This window comes from Pleurodeles waltl, chromosome 3_1 (assembly GCF_031143425.1).
Source record: "Pleurodeles waltl isolate 20211129_DDA chromosome 3_1, aPleWal1.hap1.20221129, whole genome shotgun sequence".
Classification (NCBI taxonomy): domain Eukaryota; kingdom Metazoa; phylum Chordata; class Amphibia; order Caudata; family Salamandridae; genus Pleurodeles; species Pleurodeles waltl.
The window spans coordinates 1,916,715,037-1,916,734,758 of record NC_090440.1 but is presented as its reverse complement, the minus strand read 5'-3'; the positions used below and the strand labels follow the sequence as shown (position 1 = coordinate 1,916,734,758).

General features: G+C 43.1%; 1 protein-coding gene across 1 annotated transcript in view; it reads right to left on the bottom strand.

Moving 5' to 3' along the window:
- The window catches only part of RPA1 (replication protein A1), a 210,108-nt gene that overhangs the window by 35,640 nt on the left and 154,746 nt on the right, over positions 1-19,722 (bottom strand). Inside the window, exon 15 of the mRNA XM_069226140.1 lies at positions 13,238-13,345. Within this exon, the coding sequence (XP_069082241.1) occupies positions 13,238-13,345 (108 nt within the window). The remainder of the gene's footprint in view (positions 1-13,237; positions 13,346-19,722) is intronic.

Genomic DNA, 19,722 nt, shown 5'->3' with positions numbered 1-19,722 from the left:
ATGTAGGATAAGCCCAGAACCAAGCACCACAGCTCACTTACTTGGGAAAAGAGAAATGTTAGGTTTCAGGGAACAGGAATTTATCACTACAGCTGAGAACCATCAGAACAATGAGAAAGCCATGGACTGAGAAGAGGACAGGACCTGGAGTTTTGTAGGAGGCGGGACCATTTGAGGAGAGGATAAGTAGTGGAGAAGAAAGGAGGTGAAAGAATTTGTCAGGCAGTTCCTCCACTAATGAGCATTGTGTTGGGGGGGGGGGGAGGGGGGGGGGCAAATAAAGAGAGGGCTAGAGGTATGAAAGCCAAGTTCCTATCAGCAGAGAGGGGCACAGGGAAGGGTGTTGAACTGTAGCCAACCACAGGGCCTTCTCTCCATGCAAGTACAAGGGAAGAGGGTGGTGGAACACTCTTCCTTGCTAAAAGTCTTTCTTTCCAAGTGGAAGGTTCTACAGGTGGCCAGGAATTAGAGAAGTACCAGGAGTGAGAAGCCAGGAGGAGGTGCACAATTTCTGTGGATTAGGGGCATGGGGATGCCATACAAACACAGGATAACATTTTAACCCAGGGAAGCTCAAGCTCAGGGAATGAGAGTTATGAACTGGGAATGCAAGGCTACTGTGGCAACCCAGACTGTGAAGATTAACAGTGGGAGGAAAAAGACTCATTAACTGGGAACGTGCCAGGAGGAGCATTACATCTGTGCTTGGACATTAACAAACCTGTTTGTCCTATCACATAGCCTGTCTCCAGATCTTTCATCGGCCAGAATCAATGCAGATCAAGGAGGGCATCACAGTGCTCTGGGAGTCAAGCTGCAAGTGGACAGCATGGCTTTTAGAGTGGGTGACAAGCAAAGACGGGAACATGCAAAACTGTCTGCATCCAGTTCCCCTTCACACAGTGCTGTGGACCCAACACTTCTGGGTCGGGCTGGGCAGCAGTTCTGGGTCTTTAATCTTGGCAGCACATGTTGAATGTGGTTTCTTTCATAACCAAATGTAACTGGGTGTGAGGCCCTGAGCTTAATACAGGCATGCCTCTAAGTACCAGAGCTTCTCGGTCGCCTGATTAAAGTTGCAACAACACCAGGTCTTTTCCTTAGTCCTCGAGGAACCTCTCTACCACTTCAGGTGGGGCAGCCAACGTGTGACTCTGGTTTGTCCATTCTCCTCAAGGTGTACATAGATCTTCAAAGTCAAAAGGTGAACTCCAAATTGGAAAAACGAACTATATTCAGAAACAGTAGCAGATGAGTGCTAGCCAGGTGGCTCATGTTCAAAGTTGTTGTCAAAAATTGGGATGGAACCAATCATACGAAAATACATTTAGCTTGTAGATATGTATAGTTCCATAGCAATCAGCTATATTACTAACCCTGTTTTGTACAGTGGAGTTAGTTAACCACTAGGCAATCAGGGTCCTTTGCTGGGCTCTTACCTCTCCAGCAGCTCAGAAAACATGTTGTAGTAATGGGGGTAGCTCGCTCATTATTATTTTTATTTTTTTTAGATGAGGTACAGCAGTGCCCACGACCCTGGCTGCATTCTTTTGCTAAGGTGTAGCATCTCTCAGACAATAGCCTGACCTGTTAGAGCTACCCTCCTGCAAAGATTAAAATAAAGAAGCATTTCTTTACATTCAAGGTCATGTGAGTGCAACCAGGCACCATAAAACGTTATGAAGCACTGTGCAATTCATAGAGGCTACATAATACAGGGGACTCCACACTGGGGTTACTGAACTCTGACTAAGCCACAAGGCAGCCTACCCCCAAACCTAACAGGGTGCAGGTAAAAAGGTTTGTACTCTATGAATATAGAACAGCTGCCTCCAACCATTTTATGTATTGTGATTTGGCTCTGGGTCAGTAGTCATCCATGATAAAAGAAATACGGAGTTTAGTATTCTATACATGAGCAACATCTGAAAAGGTAGGGCATCAGCCTGGGGACTCATGACAGACGTTACCTGCACAGTAAGCCAGCATGTCGGTCAGAATGTTAAAATGATTAGCAGAATGGCCTATGGCATAACTGAGGTGTAGAGGGAGAATTTGTTCTTGCACTGGTGACGCTTGCAGCATTGTGTCACTATTGTATATCGCCTATGTTCTACCAGATCAACCCGCCAGTGCAGCTGCATTAGCCAGTCTCATCAGTGGCATAAAGCAAGATGGTGGGGCCACCTTTCAGGATGTGAAGAGGGCTCCCTGAATCTCCAATAACTAATGGATATTCATTGGCCTGGAGTTGGATGGGGCTCCCTGTGAACAACTGTGGGGCCCTTGAAGACTTTAGGTCCCCCCTGCATAGCAGGGGCTGAAGGTACCTGCAGTACGGTGCTGAGACTAATATTAAACATTGAGGTTGCTGCTGCTTTATGTCCAACGCCTTCAGCAACTCAAAGATCTCAAAGAGGTCCCTGGGTTAAAGACTTGCTTTCTAGCTGTTCTAACATTAAAGTTTGATTCTATGCACCCTATAAATACGGTCCTTTAGGTCAGATTTGTGCTTCTTTCCTATTCTCAAGCTGACATTTAAAGGAGTTAGCTTTTGGATAAGCCCTTTACTCTTGCTTGATAACTCTTTGCCCAAGCAAAATTCTGACAGATGTCACAGGAGTGCCTAGTGAGAAATCTTTCTCTTCTGGCCCTGCAGCTCATTCTTACCACCACACACTCCCCATTTTAACTAGATCATCATTCAACAAATGAGTTTCTTGATCTTCTTACTCTGACATTATTTCCCATTAACACTTGGTGCCTTTGTTGGGAAATCCCTCTAGGAATCCTTGGTCATATTAAAGTCCACAATTTAAGCAGGCACTGGAGCTTTTCAAGTCATTTCAACATGTCTCAAGATCAGTCTCTTGTGTGGATTTTGGCACTGAGCGCTTGGTTATGCCTCAGAAGACAGGGCACTTCAAGCAAAAACAACTATAACCCCAAACATTTCCAACTATTTTCACAAAAAGTAAATGTACAATATTTTGGGTTGTTCCAGAGAAAATGGTACTGAAGTCCACGTCTGGTTCTTACTCTCAATCATTGTAAAGATCCTTCACACTTGTGCTCTGCCACCAACAGCAAGGTTGGATAAAAACAACATGCCAACAAACTGTGGGGCTCAGTTGGGTCAAAGTTAAAGACAAAGCTTCAAGGCAGACGGCTGCTTTCAATGGTTGACTATTAGATAGCAGGGTGGGTTGGGAAAGTGAATATGTAATGATTTACAAAGCAACTGTTTAAATTAATTATGGCCCAAATCCTCGTGCCACCTGCTAGAGGGTGGCCATTGAACTGCTCAATCCCATTGTTCTAAATCAGCCAAGAAACACGAGTCGTAGTCCAAACTCAGTAGTACTAGTATCTAAGCTTGTGGAGAATACACGGACTACGACGTTTTGGACTTCCATGTGCTACTTATCTGTGATATGGGAGAAAGCTTAACTAAGTCCTCCTGCCACCTCTGCAAAACATTGGCATGCAACCTTGGAGCGAAAATTGCTAATCTTATGTTCTTGTTACAATCTGCTGCCCAGCCTGTTTATTTTCTTGCTCCACAACAACGGTAAAGGAGCATTGTGTCTTCCTTCTTGCTGCTTTAAACTGAACAATCTCTACCAACCCTATTACTACTCTTCTGGCATATTGTATAACACGCTTCAGTGTTTACAAAAGTGTGGATTCAAAAAATGCTTCAAAGAAAGGTTTCTTCCAACAGCTGTGGCAGAGGGGACTCAGCCAGCACAGCATAACACCACTCACACATTTCAGTGGGCTAGAGACATGGCTCAACACTCAAGTCTGTGGGGCAGAGTAGCTTGGAAAGTAATCACACGTGAGGGAAATAGAGAGGAGGGTTTCACAAGGCCTGACTAACAAAAATTCCCTTTGTCATTAACACAGGACTCTGCACAGTACCCCAAGAATAAGGGGGTAGCTTATTTTACAGAACTGCAGGAGAGGGCAGAGTCTAGAGGCAAAGGGCATGTAAAAGGTATGCCCAGAGAACGAAATGGTTTCCTTACTGTAGGAGTAGTTGTGCATTTTAAAAAGTTTTCTAGACTTACGCTGTGCAATATTCTGCCATCTAGTGATTGGGTCTGGAATTGTCCACTATGTTAGTAGTCTTTCTCTCTCTTTTTTTCAGGTTGAGCTAGGCAGCGCGCAAGCACCGTCTTCTACATATTGTAATCTATATCTGTGGGCTTTAAGCATGCTAATCTCACGCCCATAAATTTAATTCGTTCCTGGGCCTGCCTTTCAAAAATCCCTTGATGGTGTTGGTAAGTGATTTATGTTTGTCCCACCTTGAGGCTGGTTTGTTACCGCCTTGCAGACTGACCCTGGAACATGGATAATTGCACGATTGGCTATATAGGTTAGTGTGGGCACCATTTTTTTTTTTCCTTTGGCCTTGCGCTACGTGGCCTTGTGTTGTTTCTTCCTCTTCCTTGTTTCTTTTGCCTCGGTTTACTACTTAGGATCTCCCTGGGAGCCTTCACACCATTGTTGTGTCGCTAGGTGACACGCACTTTATTCTTCATTCAATTTTAAAGCGCTTCCTTTGTGGACTTCAGCGCACCCACATTACCTATCTGTCTTTTGATTGCCATTGTTTATTTCATTTCATTTGTTACAAATTTATTTTTAGATCCGCATTTTTTATTTTATTTTTAATTATAGAGCCAACGCCGGACTCGAACCCAACAATCTGGTCCCAAAGTCAGCAGCTCTGTATGTTAAGCCACATCGTGAACTTATTTTTATTTTCAGAGGAACGGTCTTTAAAACAATGACTCCTCTGTTTCGGAAAGTCTCACCAGATCGTCTGAAAACGGAAGCACAGCGTGTACAGTAAAGGAGGAAACTTACTGGATTCTTTGGCAGGTGAAGGCATACCCTTTAAGAGCACAGTGTTTATGTTCTCTCCATTTGAGAGCACTTTCATTTTATAGACAAAAAAACCCACAGCAGGCTGATAAACCAGCTATATCACATAAGTCCCAAACAGAACAAGTACTGGCCATGCTATCAGCTTTGGCTTTTTTCTATGAGTGATTGATTATTCGTCTTATTGACTAGGGCTCTAAATACATTCCATGAGAGTTATTTTTTCTTGCGCTCATTCTACTCCTTTTCCTCTCTCCCCCTCCCTTGGTCATCCTTGGACGCCGTTCCTTCTGCCCCTGACACACCTATGTAGTCCCAGAAAGGGTGCGCGTTACCAGGAGGATGGTCTCCTCGGGAGTCGGTGATGCTTTAGTCGACTGATACGTAGTTGTCGGGGGCTGTGTTCTGCTTGGTAAAGGTTTGTTAATCTTCTGCTCCTTCACCGATGAGGGCTGTGGGCTTCTGGAATTGAGGGGTGTGGGCTTCTGGAAGCGAGGGGTTGCTGGTAGCAAGGGGGGTATTTTATCAGATAGGACTTATGGAAATAGAGGGATGTTGAGTAGAAAAACTTAGGCTTACCCCACGATTCGTTTCCCTGACATTTGCAATATGGGACACTCACTGACTCTGTGCCCATGATATTTGCAGAGATTATCCGTTTATCAGTCTTTCATGTGTGTTGCAACAATGCTTCCCACTTTAACATGTTCTATATTTTGGCAAAAAGGAGTGTCTGCTAAAAACAGTGACCTTCCACCCACACACCACACCAGCCCTTAGGTGCCCCTCCCCGACCTTTGACATCTTCCCCATCTTGCTTGCTGTACCCCTGCCACCGCTCTCTGGCATTTCATTCTACACCGCCCACAGTATACATCATCATCTCCCATTTAATTGGGCCAACACTGTTGGGTTTGAAGATCAGAGTCCCCTACATCTAATAATGGCATCAATAATTGAGTGACAACAAAATATTGTGAGTTGAAAATAGTTGAGAACAGCGAGCAAGTTACTTGAAAGATCTTTTAAGGAAGCTTAAAAGATTTTCAGAAGACAACAGTGATTTAAAAATGTTCCTAAATGCATGTTTCTTTCAGTTTCTGAACCGTCAAGTATAAATAACACACCGGAGAAATACCTCCTACCCAGAAACCTGGTGGGATTTAAAAAATTGACCTTTGTTTAGGTAGGAATGTATTCACTTATGTATGTTGTATCGGCTGTAGCTCTTTACCTGGTGAAATCAGTTGTGGTAACGTCTTATCTGGACGACATACGGGTTTGAGATCATGAGGGCATAACAGTCATTGGAAGGACCCTACTTTAACATTATCGCTACTCCTTTAATCCCATCAGAATTGGAGTTTGTCCTAATCAACACTGACTTGAGAGTGCGCTCACTGGTACCCTTGTTAGGTTGAAGCCTACTGGAGCACGCAGCTGTCTGGTTTGCTAAGGACATAATGGGGACATTCAGAAACCATTCAAAGGCCATTTAGCTTCATGTGTGCCGCACTGATGGTGGGGTAGTGAAAGTGGTATTCTATTGTAATTAGCATGAAAGATTTAAATTAGCATGCTACGTGGCAACATTTTCATTTTTTGCTGCCGATAGAGGAAGAAGGTAAATGGAAGTGCTTTAGTTCTATGCAGGGCCACTGGAATTATGTGGCAGGAAAGGACCAAATTATGAGGCAGGGTTGATCAATTTATGTGGCAAGAAAAGTCCAATAGGCATTTACAAAGCCAATAGCTCTAAATCTTGTAAACGCAAGACCTACGGCATTGCAAATGCTTGTTTTTTTTGTTGGGCGTCCACTGGTAACACCATGTGGTGCCTAATACAGCTTCTCCTGATGTCATACGCCCTCATAGAGGCTTCTCCACTTGGCCAATATCTTCAGATTCATTTTTATTTTTTTGCTGCTCCCCCATCTTCTGGGGAAGTGAGGTGGGTCACCTGCGAGTCCGTAAAAGTTTTCAGGCTGCAAAATTACTCCTACAAGTAAGAAACCATTTTGTTTTGCAGTGGGAATCTTTTGTGGATTTCTGGATTCACATGCTGTGCATTAATTTTGAAGCTTTTTTGTTTATCCTTGTGGTGGTTGAGTTGAAGATGAGCTTGAGTTTATAAATAAGTGCTTTAGTACTCTGTCCCACTTGAACTTTCTTTATCATTTGTTTATCTATGCAGTAATGCTTCATGAATGTGTGCACTGATGATCAAGTGACTGCCATGCAAATATCCTGCAATGGTAAATTTGCCAGAAAATCTACTGGTGTCCTTTTTGTGAGTAGATTGTGCCTTTGGTTTAGTTTGTAGTTGTATTGCCACTGCGGTGTGTGACACATTTGGATTATTTGCGTAATCCATGTAGAGATTCTATTCTTTGTAACTGTAATTTGCAGACAACAAGGAAGGAAAACCAAACAGTTGCTTCCCCCTTCTGATTGGTTTTGTTTTCACCAAATTCAGTTATTTGCACCTTAGAACCAGTTAGCCTAGGCTTGCAAAACACCTGCGAGGTGACACTGTTTAGACTGAAAGCCTACATGACAAACTTTCTCTGGGCTCTTAATCTACCACCTCCCTGGCTCTCGAACTCACTATCTTGAAGATAATTCTTGCAATGATTCTAATGGTTTTCTTCGCAGTTATGACAAATTTTGACTTCACCCAAATGGTTAAACTCCCCACTCATACTGCTGGCCACTTGCTGGATGTTATTTTTTAAAAACTACCTGGGCCAGGCTGTTGGGGATATTCTCCTGTTAAGTTGGGCCAATCACCGGGCTGTGACTCTTAGAATCTCTATGCAGGCGAGGGCGGAGCAGGTCGCCCGACGCCCGGGACATCTTGTTTGGGGTCAAGGGCAACAAGTTTTTATGTTTACTTTGTCCTTGGGACAAGTAGGCCCAACCCCCTGCAGCACAAACCCTTTGGCTGCCTGTTTACAGAGAGTGGAACTCTCTGCAGTTGAGGTAATGTGTTTCCTAAAGATAATGCTGTTCGAACTTGTATTTATGGTTCATTATTTGAAAGCCTTCATTATTAGGGTGAGTGCTGTAAATAAATGTTTTAAGGTCACACTTCACTACTGACGTTGGTTCCAGTACAAAAAAAATAATAACTGTATACTCATGTTTGAAAAGTTTAGGCTATGAGGCTAATTATAATGCTCCCAGAATGCTCTCTGATTAGATGCAAATGAAGTGTCATTTAGTACAATGTGTTGATGCATGCTAGTATTTCCCAAAAATATTTCTAATGGAAAATGAGTGTAACCATTTTCAACACGATTATGGGAAGCATGAAAATAAACAAACACTGACAAAGCCAACTAATCTGACATATTTTTATAAGTCTTTTAGTTTCATCAATGCGTGTCTTGTTTTGACATGGCTTTTGTAACACTTTATTGCTGTGGGAGCTACCAGGCCCTCAACATTGTAACAAACACTGGCAAAACCCCCCCAAAAAGTTTTTGAACTCTAAAAGCACACGTTGCCACCAGCGGCATAACAAAGGCCCCCCAGCCGCCCTCCAGGGGGCCCCTTCAGCACAGCACCTGCCCTGAGTGAGTCTGGAGAGGGGGGCTCCTCCATGTTCTTTGCAAAGGGGCACCCTCCAGTTTCGTTACGTCACTGATTGCCACTGTAGTTCCTGACACTGAACAAAACTACTTTGTGTGGCAATATGCTCCTTGTGGAAGAGCAGAATGCGATCACTCACAGTAAAGCCAGCCGAAAGAGAGAGAAATAGAAGTTTAATAAAAACAAAACGTCTTTGTTAACACCAGATCTAATTAGGGACCAAGACCCACATGTAGGTAGCTTTTTGCATGTCGCAAACAGCGACTTTCGCTGTTTGCGACGTGCAAAAAGCACATTGCGATGCACAAACCCAGTTTTGCGATTCGGTAACCTGGTTACCGAATCGCAAAACTGGTTTGCGACTCGCAATTAGTAAGGGGTGTTCCCTTCCTAATTGCGACTCGCATTGCAATGTAGGATTGTTTTGTGAACGCGGGCGCAAACCAATCGCAGTTTGCACCCATTTCAAATGGGTGCTAACACTTTCGCAAAAGGGAAGGGATCCCCATGGGACCCCTTCCCCATTGTGAATGTCACTGTAAAAAAAATTTCAGAGCAGGCAGTGGTCCTGTGGACCACTGCCTGCTCTGAAAAATAGAAACGAAAAAGTTTCATTTTTCGTTTTTGTTATGCATCTCGTTTTCCTTTAAGGAAAACGTGCTGCATTTAAAAAAAAAAAAAAAAACTGCTTTATTGAAAAGCAGTCACAGACATGGTGGTCTGCTGTCTCCAGCAGGCCACCATCCCTGTGAGGGCCGCTACCCTGGAAGAAGTTCTAATTCTGCCATTGTCAGGAGTAAATGTCCAACCTTTCTTATTATGGGAAAATATTAGAGAGAAGCTGGTAAAAATGCCTGCTCTGAAAAAATGTTTACAGTGACATTCACAATGGGGAAGGGGTCCCATGGGGATCCCTTCCCTTTTGCGAAAGTGTTAGCACCCATTCGAAATGGGTGCAAACTGCGATTGGTTTGCGCCCGCGTTCACAAAACAATCCTACATTGCAATGCGAGTCGCAATTAGGAAGGGAACACCCCTTACTAATTGCGAGTCGCAAACCAGTTTTGCGATTCGGTAACCAGGTTACCGAATCGCAAAACTGGGTTTGTGCATCGCAATGTGCTTTTTGCACGTCGCAAACAGCGAAAGTCGCTGTTTGCAACATGCAAAAAGCTACCTACATGTGGGTCTTGGTCCCTAATTAGGTCTGGTGTTAACAAAGACATTTTGTTTTTATTAAACTTCTATTTCTCTCTCTTTCGGCTGGCTTTACTGTGAGTGATCGCATTCTGCTCTTCCACAAGGGGCATATTGCCACACAAAGTAGTTTTGTTCAGTGTCAGGAACTACAGTGGCAATCAGTGACGTAACGAAACTGGAGGGTGCCCCTTTGCAAAGAACATGGAGGACCCCCTCTCCAGACTCACTCAGGGCAGGTGCTGAAGGGGCCCCCTGGAGGGCGGCTGGGGGGCCTTTGTTATGCCGCTGGTGGCAACGTGTGCTTTTAGAGTTCAAAAACTTTTTGGGGGGGTTTTGCCAGTGTTTGTTACAATGTTGAGGGCCTGGTAGCTCCCACAGCAATAAAGTGTTACAAAAGCCATGTCAAAACAAGACACGCATTGATGAAACTAAAAGACTTATAAAAATATGTCAGATTAGTTGGCTTTGTCAGTGTTTGTTTATTTTCATGCTTCCCATAATCATGTTGAAAATGGTTACACTGATTTTCCATTAGAAATATTTTTGGGAAATACTAGCATGCATCAACACATTGTACTAAATGACACTTCATTTGCATCTAATCAGAGAGCATTCTGGGAGCATTATATTTAGCCTCATAGCCTAAACTTTTCAAACATGTGTATACAGTTATTTTTTTTTTGTACTGGAACCAACGTCAGTAGTGAAGTGTGACCTTAAAACATTTATTTACAGCACTCACCCTAATAATGAAGGCTTTCAAATAATGAACCATAAATACAAGTTCGAACAGCATTATCTTTAGGAAACACATTACCTCAACTGCAGAGAGTTCCACTCTCTCTAAACAGGCAGCCAAAGGGTTTGTGCTGCAGGGGGTAGGGCCTACTTGTCCCAAGGACAAAGTAAACATAAAAACTTGTTGCCCTTGACCCCGGGCGTCGGGCCATAGGAATTCCACATCCCTGAAAACATGCAGGTTAGTAGGTTTGCAGACTCAAAGGCATTCCAGCCCTGGAACTATTGCTTACTGCTTCCTCCAGCCCCACTATGCAGATCTGCAGAAAGGTGGCAAAATAAGGAAATTGCTCCGTAGGGATTGAAACTGCAAGTATTCAAGCCATACTATGGTAGTAGCCCTGGCATAATCAGAGAGGCTATTATCAGAGCACTTACATAATGAGATTGCTGCCATAATTTGTCGCCACACTACATGGCACCAAAGGGACAAGTAGATCTTTTTACAGGACAAGTAGATTTGAGAAGCAACCTGTCCCCTGGACAAGTAGATATTTTAATAAATTCCACACCCCTGTGGGAGTAAAATTTCTACAGTTCATATGGATTCTGCTCTCAAAATTCCTTAGTGGGGACCAACCGCAGACGATTTTGCAGATTAGGGTGAAAGCCACGACAGATCAGGCGGCTCCAGTGAAAGCTAAGGCCTGTAGCAGAACCAGGGTGTCTGCTCCCTGGTTCGCGGACAAACTTAAAGACCATAGCAGCTTCGGAGGGCGAATCTTGCGCCAGAAGATGAAGAAAAGCACAAAGGGCCATTACTCATTTATAAACATGCCATTGCTAAATCTTCCTTCTATCTTAATAAAATTAGATCTGCAAGTAATTCTCCTAATGTTCTCTTTAAGGTGGTAAAAGAGCTTCCTACTCCACCCGTTCAACAGCCTGTGGAGAACTCGCAACGTTTTTGCGACAGAGTATCTGTCTATTTTAGAGATAAGATCCTAAACATTTATTCAGATATCAACATTAAGAGATATGCTGGTCCCCCCCTCTTGACTGCTGACTTTAACCCTTCTGCAGTTTTGTCTGCATTTACATCTATCTCCTCTTTTCAAGTTAAAAACAATCTTATGAATATAAAATCTGGTTTGCCTGAGGATTCTTGCCTGCCCAAACTTTTGAGCTTGTTGTGGATAAGATGCTGCCTTTTTTTGGTCAAAGTCTTTACCAGATATTAAAAACTGGAGTTTAACCCCGTCTTTGGAAAGAAGCAATAGTCATTTCTCTGCAAAGGATCCAAACTGGGACCCAGAGGACCGTAAAAACCTTTACCCCATCTCACTACTGCCCAAGCGGGCTAAAATGCTATAAGAGTATATTAACCATGAGTTGGTTAAGTTCATTACCTCCCAGGATGTCTTGGATCCGTCACATATCAACCGGCCTGGTCCAAAGACTCCATCAGGTGGGGGTGATGAACACGGATTTCGACCTCCTCCTTTTCTCCATGACAATTAGGGTATTAGCAGCCAGTTGTGGAGATTTTAGAGAGGAGGCAATTAAGCTCCCCTGTGGGGACGTGGAGTTACGGCCAGAACTATCGCCTGTGGACCTGGGAAACCAGGTTCAAGTCCTGGCTTCGGCACAACATTCCTGAGATTCTGGGCAAATCACTTAAATTCACTGTGCCTCAAAAATAAAAATGAATGTCTCCTTGTGTGAAGTAAATGGTGCTCATGTAAAGTGCTCCAATAACTATGGGTCGAATTGTACTACATAAACATACCAAAAATAAAATAAAAAATAAAAAGAAACAAGGAGGAGGAGGATGGGAAACAATGGTGGAGGGATGAATGGGTAAAAAAGGGGGAGGGGTGAAGAAAAGTAAATTTTAAAAGAAGTCCCTTAAGCCTTTCTTGGTCCATGCTCCACACAGGGACAAAGACTAAAGCCGAATGTGAGGAAGCATCACCGACCAATGGGACGCAAGGAAATGAGTGTTATGTGGGACCCACCAATAGTGAGTTAGGGAAGTAACGGGCAGGTTCTAAGCCCCTTTACATTTTTTTTCTTCATTTTTGTAATTTTTATTAAATAAGGAATAGCTTTTGGTGTTGTAGCCGACACCTAAAAAGGAGTGCATCCTCAAGGTTGTGAAAAACCATAATATAGTACAAAAGAGACAAAACATTTGCCAAACTTTTCAACTTAGACCATGAGTAAGTTAAAGGTTAACTTGTTAAAATATGTATGATCGGGACAGGGGCCCTGGCTAGGTGGCTGCAGCCCACTAAGTCTAGGGTAATTTGGCAAGAGCAAAAATACTGGGGCTCAAGTTGAGAATTCCTGTGAAAACGGGACTGTGGGAGAGGGTAGAGGGGTGCAGAGCACCTGCATCATTTTACATGCAAGTGTGAAAAAGACGATTGACCAGTTATGTGGAACACATTAAGTTATACACCAAGTTAATTTGGCCACGATCATTCAGAGCTGACCATCTGGTCTTTGGGCGTGAAAAGTTGATGTCTATTTTATACCAACAAAACCATATTGAGGATTTTCACTGAGGGCGTGAGCATTTACTCAAAAGGAAGATGGGCTGGGGTGTGATGCAGGTCATTCTCACTTGGCAGGTTACAGTTTGTGTTGGTACAATTTTCAACAGTACATGCAATTAAACAACAAAAAAAACATCGAAAAACGGTGACCCGACAGCATCTGTCACAGACTAGCTGCTTTTTGGTGCACTGGTTACCCGGCGCCCTAAAATAGGGAAGACAGGCAGTCATTTTACTCTGCAACAAACCTTTTCCTTCAGGTCCCCTAGGTATGCAGCATTCTGCCCAAGGATCGCTTCTGCAGACTCCTGGAAACAAGTCACCCACTGATTCTCACCAAAGTCTGCAATATTAGCCTGGAAAATAAGAAGTGAAAGTTACTGGGGACATTCAATAAGAAGGGTTGCACAAACACCACTGCTGCCAAACATAGGGGAGAATGCCAGTGGGTGACGCTGCTCTAAAGCACTAATCCATGTGTTATATAATACATGCACTGCTCCAGCGTGGTATTTGAAAGTGAGGAAATGTATGTGTCTTTTGTTGAATCTATAACGCCAGAGTTCCCAAGTTGCTTAGGGCCTTGCCTCAAAATCTCAACCAGCCAGATTGCTATCTTTACATTTGTGTACTTGTTTCCCTCTTTATTGCATTATAAATATAGGATTACAAGTACCAGAATGCAAAGAAGAAAACCAACACTGAACGATCTGCCTAAGCACGTACCTCAGAAACCTGATAGTTCAGAGAAGTTCCAAAGACCTATGGGAAACAAGCATTTCCAAAGCCAATAGGTCTCGCCTAGGTCAGAGTTATTGACTTTGCCAATCTCTTTTAGCCATGTTGTACATCAAAGTTAGTGGCATACATTGGTATACAGTAAAGTGGCGCAGGTTGGTATAGAGTGGCATGGATTGTGGTGTGGATAGAACAGTGGCGTAAAGCAGTGGCACAGAGCAGAGTGACGTAGAATTTTGTAGAACAGAGTGGCACAGAGTCAAGTATAGCGGCGCAGAATGCACAGTAGACTATAGCAGCGTGAAGTGCATTGTGTGAAGCAGAGTAGGGTAAGCAGCCCTGACAAGTATCACGCATCTTGCGTTAGGATAATGCATTTCCAGTCATTTTCCCGCATTACTGCAATGCCTGAGATTGTCACGCAAGTCCCCAAGAGCGGTAAAACCTTCTTGTTCCAGTTTCTCGCTTTGCCAGGTAAGCCCCCAGTAGTGTTTCTGAAAGACCACAAGGGGGTTGCTGGTGTAAAACTGGAGGTATAGGATTCTCAATATTTTATGATATATATATGGTTCCCTCGTCTTCATTGCTGATTTTGCTTGCAAGAAAGTGTCACTCAGGCACTGAAACGTTACTCACAATTACACTGAATTTTTTTAAATGTCACACATCGCAATATGAAACCTTGGCAGCTATGGGAAGAGTAGGGTGGGGCAGCGTAGGGTGGGACCTAGAGAGATACAGCGCAGAGAGTTAAGGCACAGAATAGCACTGTTTGGAGTATCATGGAGTAGAGTGGGGTAGCGTGGAGTAGAGTGGCGTAAGAGTTGTGGGTGTAAGTAGCTAATGAGTCAATTTAGATGGCAGATAGAGTGAAAGCAACATAAATAAGAAGCCCTATGCGTGTGTTAAAAGTAGGGTAGCACACTGCATATGTAGTAACAATAATTCTGAAACGCTTATAAAATAGTGTGTTGAACAAAGACTAAGAAAAAGAAAGATGAGGAAGACCATATGTACTAGTAAGGCCTATGTGAGCTAAGTAATCAAAAGATTACAAATGAGAATGACAACAAAAACAGCTAACGGTATGCTTTGGGTAGGTTGTGAGCCTACTGCATAGTAAACAAAACATCTTGCAGCACAGCACATGCGCTAAGTAAGATATCTAATAGTGACAAACACACTAGGGGAAATGTGTCCATTACCTACTCACCAGACAACAGCAACGGTCTTTCATACGGCAGTTAGCTACATAATTTGAATTTTAGAGTTTGTGATAGAGAACCTGTGTAAATCTAGAAGTGAGTATACCACCACACTTATACACACACAATTCTATTGCATGCCAGGACAAATGAACTGGAACTGTCAGACAAGCACAACCAACTCTGCCAGACTGTTCTGTAAGTCAATACAGAGCAGAGACAATGCAGCAGCCAATCTCATGCAATGATGTAATATGGGAGCTAATTAGCAGTGCATGGTGAGGGCGCAAATTATAGTTACCTTTTCTCCATGATCCAGTTTATATTTGAAAAAAATATACAATTTTTTAGCGTATCATGCCCCCAACCCCACCTCATCAGCTCTATGGGGATAGGGTATCTCTACATTTGATTTCTATTGAGATTTTTAAATGTAATTTCACAGAACAGGGAGCAGAGTCCCAGAGTTCTAAAACGGCTGCCGCCACATCTTTGTTGATGTGGTGCCAAGTAATCAGATTGCATCTTTAGATCTGTTGGATCAGCCAACCCTCCTTGGAGTGATATATGCATAAATTTTGAACCTTAATTTCTCAAAAACTACTCAATGGATGTCCACCAAATCACAAGAAACATGCTTTCTGCACCAACATACCCCCAAAATTTGGTGTAATTTTGTTTAGCTGTTTTGCCTGTAACCTTGTTCACAGGTCCGGTGTGACCGAAACGCGTTAGGGGATTCCTGTCTTGTTTGTTTGTAATCCCACGAATGGATAAAAGTTTAATCATTAATTGCACAACGACGGAGTGCGGTTCTTTTCTCTTGACAAAGTGAAAGAGAAATCCCCTTCTTTTGAAATATATATATATATATATATATATATATATACACACACACATACATATACATACATACGTATATATATACATATACACATGTATATATATATATATATATATATACACACACACACACACACACACACTTAGCTATATACACACACACATATTGATATACACACACACAAAAACAAACATTACCTAGTGGCGGTCACCATTAGGTAGTTATATTTAGGACCAAGCGCCCTTAGAAGAAGCACTTTTATGACTTGCCTATACCTTCTATATCTTTGACACCGTTTGACAAATCTTCACGAACGTTTCCCCCAAAAAAGTGTGCCATGATTCTTGCTGCACACAGGAAGTATTGGGGTGATCTGTCAAGCTGGATGCCGGGAAAGAAAAGGGGGGTTGGTCAAAATCGTTGCATTTCCCATGTTAATTTCCATAGGGCCTTTTGAAACGCCTATAGCCCTGAGCACTGGACAGAATTACACGAAATTTGGCAGAAAGCTAGCTTTTGGTATGTAGATTACGCTTTTAGTTATTTGGTGTGAATCCATTTAGTAGCTTTAAAGAAATTAATGGAAATCCAAATTTGTATATATCGGGCCACGACAACTTTGCGAATAATGACAAGCTTGTGCGAGGAAATGCACAGCTCAGACTGGCCGGCATCACTTCAAACCAGGAAGTGTTGGCAGCCATCTTGGGACTCTGCTTCAGCCGAGTCTCCTAAAAAATTATTTTTTAAAGGGACAAGGGGCCAGGGTAGAGTCTCCCTGACTCTTTAGCAAGGCCGCTTTTTGACAGCTCCCAAAGCAGTTTTCTTCTGTTTACCTCCATGTAATATGCGTGCACGGAAACAGATTAAATCATTGCTCCTACAAGCAGGGGGCTGCTATTTAAAGCAGCTCCCTGCTTGTGAGAGCAATGCTGGCTTTGCAGGGTGCTAGCTAGGACTGGGGGCCTTCAGGCACCTCCACTGGCCTGTCACACACACTCATCCTGTAATGGGATGGGAGGAAAAAAAGAGAGAGAGAGAGAGCGAGAGCGAGAGCGAGAGAGAATCAACAAAAAACTCCAAGCAAGACACCAGAGAAACAGCTCTCACTTGCAGAAAGCCAAGTTTTTATCCATCTTACCTGCATGCAGATCTGTGCAGGGAAGGCAGATAAAAACATTGTTCCCGGAAGCAGTGAGCTGTTACAAGCAGCTCCCTGCTTGGGGGAGAAATGCAAGCAGGGGCCCTGTAGCTCCCTTCGCAGTCCTGTCACTCTCCCTCCCTCTTCCATCCCATAAAAGGGGGGTGAGGAAGGGAGGAAGAGAGAGAGAGGGAGGGGAGAGAGAGAGACAAAAGTTTAAAGTTCATACTGAAAGGTGATCTCTCTTTTTAATTGACAAATACATGTTTCTTTTCAATTTGTCCAGAAATCTCTCATTCTATGTATATCAATCATCAGAGCCTAAAAATGATCTCTCTTACTCTCTCTCATTCAATCTTTCTCCCACTCATACACCCGCTAAGGCTCTCCTACACCCACTCACAGGCCCACTCAGACCCTCAGGCACGGACCCACAAATCCTCTCAGACTCCCACACACCCACTCAGACCAACTGAAATCCTCACGCACACACTGACCGACCCACTAAGACACTGCCGCACCTATTCTCACAGCCAGAGAGACAGACTGCGGCCAACTCCTGCTGTGCACTGCCAAAGGCGTATACAACATGGGGTTGGGTGGTTAGGGGGGTTGGCCACAGTGTCTGGCTGCAGGCCAGGCCCTGCAACCAATCCCCACTGCAAAAAGCTGTGCACAGTGAGAAGCTGGGTTGTTATAGGGGCTGGCTGCAGGCCAAAAGTTATAGGGACGTTATTGTTAGGAAATAAAATGTTAAAAAAAGCTAAAACATTCTCTTAAAAAAACAAAACAAAATAAAAACAAAGGTTACAGGGACATTATCGTTAGGCTCACATTTTAAAAGTACAAAACCACAGAAATACACATTATAGTTAGGATTATCTCAAGTAACAATAACTCATGCCCTAAGGTAATTAACTTGTGCCCTCACCATGCACTAATTACCCCATAAATGACAGCACTCATGACATTTTAGACAATATTAATGTAATATTTAAAGTAGCATTTATGGCAAAAAAAACTGTGCATGGCAGGGGCAAAAGTTATAATTATGTTAGGGCACCAGTTATGGTTACTTGAGATATCTCCAACAGGTGAATTTCTATGGTTTTGCAATTTTAAATTCTGAGTCTAACTATGGGGGGAAGGGACGTATATATTTAGGGGCACAAACACATAAGGGTCAGAATACAGGTATCCTTAGGACATAGAAGGGTCACATAAGGACCCCCCCCCCCTCATTGGCAAAAAATTGCCCCTTCTTTTACTCGTCTGATCCGCAGGTCCACCACAAGGCTCAGCGCAGCCCCCTGTGTACATTTTCAGTGGATCCGTGGATCCAGAGAAAAAATAAAAATAAAAAAATCACTTGCTGCAGCCAAAGGCTGTGTGTTGTTTCGATTTGGGTGCATGCAGCCAACACCCGCTGCACAGGGCCTTAGGGAAGGAGCGGTTCTGGTTATATTAACATGCATGCTAAAAATTAACAACAAAAAAAACATAAAAAAATTCACTGACAAAAAAACAAACATTACAGGGACGTTATAGTTAGGTTCTGAATTTACTCACACAAAACCATAGAAATTCAGCAGTTATAGTTATGTTTAACTCAAGTAACTATAACTCGGGGAACTCGTCATGCAAAGCTAATTTTATTACAAGACCAGAGTCTCATATTATGAAAAAACTTTTCTTACTTTATTAAATAGCAGCCAAGAAATACAAATCCCAGAAACCCTGGGAAAAAAAACTACAAAACGACATCACAATGGGGCTGACCAATCCCATGATGAGCCCCCTCATAACAATCTTGACTGAGAGCACCAAGTCCTCTTTTCTTGCTGCTCGCAGTCAAGATAAGTACTCTGCTCGCTGTTTTCTTTACATTTTATCTAGCTTATTGGTTAACATTCATATGTATGTTTTTAATGTTTATGTAGTTTACGCTAAGTGTTATTGCGCTTTCATCTGTTTTGAATGCACGCCCTCGCGCGCTCACCTTTACAATGCGTTTTCGTTATGCACGCCTGTGGCCTCTATCGAACGTTTGTTCACAGTTCGCCTGAGGTATTCTTACCTCGCGTTGTTCCTCGCTCCTCTGTGACTACTCAGGAGTGTCACGGAGCGGACTGGTGTTGCCTGGCTGCTTCCTTCCTTCCTTTTATGTCGCTAACTCATTGGTGTGGGCTTTCCTGTTTGCCCTTCGTTTCTCTGGGTTCCGCCAAGAACACGCCCCCATCCAGCCCCTCTCCTTTAGACCCTCCCTTCCCTCGTTCAGGCTGCATTTAACCCTTTAGGTCAGGGTTTCTTTTGCTCATTTGACAGGTTTTCCCTGTCTATTTTTTAAATCTCATATTTCCATTTTTTTTTTTTTTTTACATTTTAGGCTGCAATTATGTCTGGGGATGAACAGACAGTCCATGAGGAACAATTTAAAATCCATCATCAAGGATTCTGTCCAACATGCAGTTTCTGTATCCATGTTAGATATCTCACAAAACCTAGAAGCCTCCATATCTAGAATGCTGCAGAACCCCAAGGATAATCCTCCTAAGAGAGGAACAAAACATGCAGCACACCCATATGTGCCTCCCAAAGGCGTTTCAGTTCAATTTGGGCATCCACCCCCAAGAGGCGAATTCTTTGGTGCTCCCTTCATCCCCCCTTAACATCTTACATATTAGAGATACAGACAGTTATGGGGATGATTTCTTGCAAGACTCTATGAATGACAATATCTACGATAATGGGCCTTTGGAGAAAAGGCGTAAAGTTTCTCCTTCTGTGAGTTCCCCTCATTTAGTG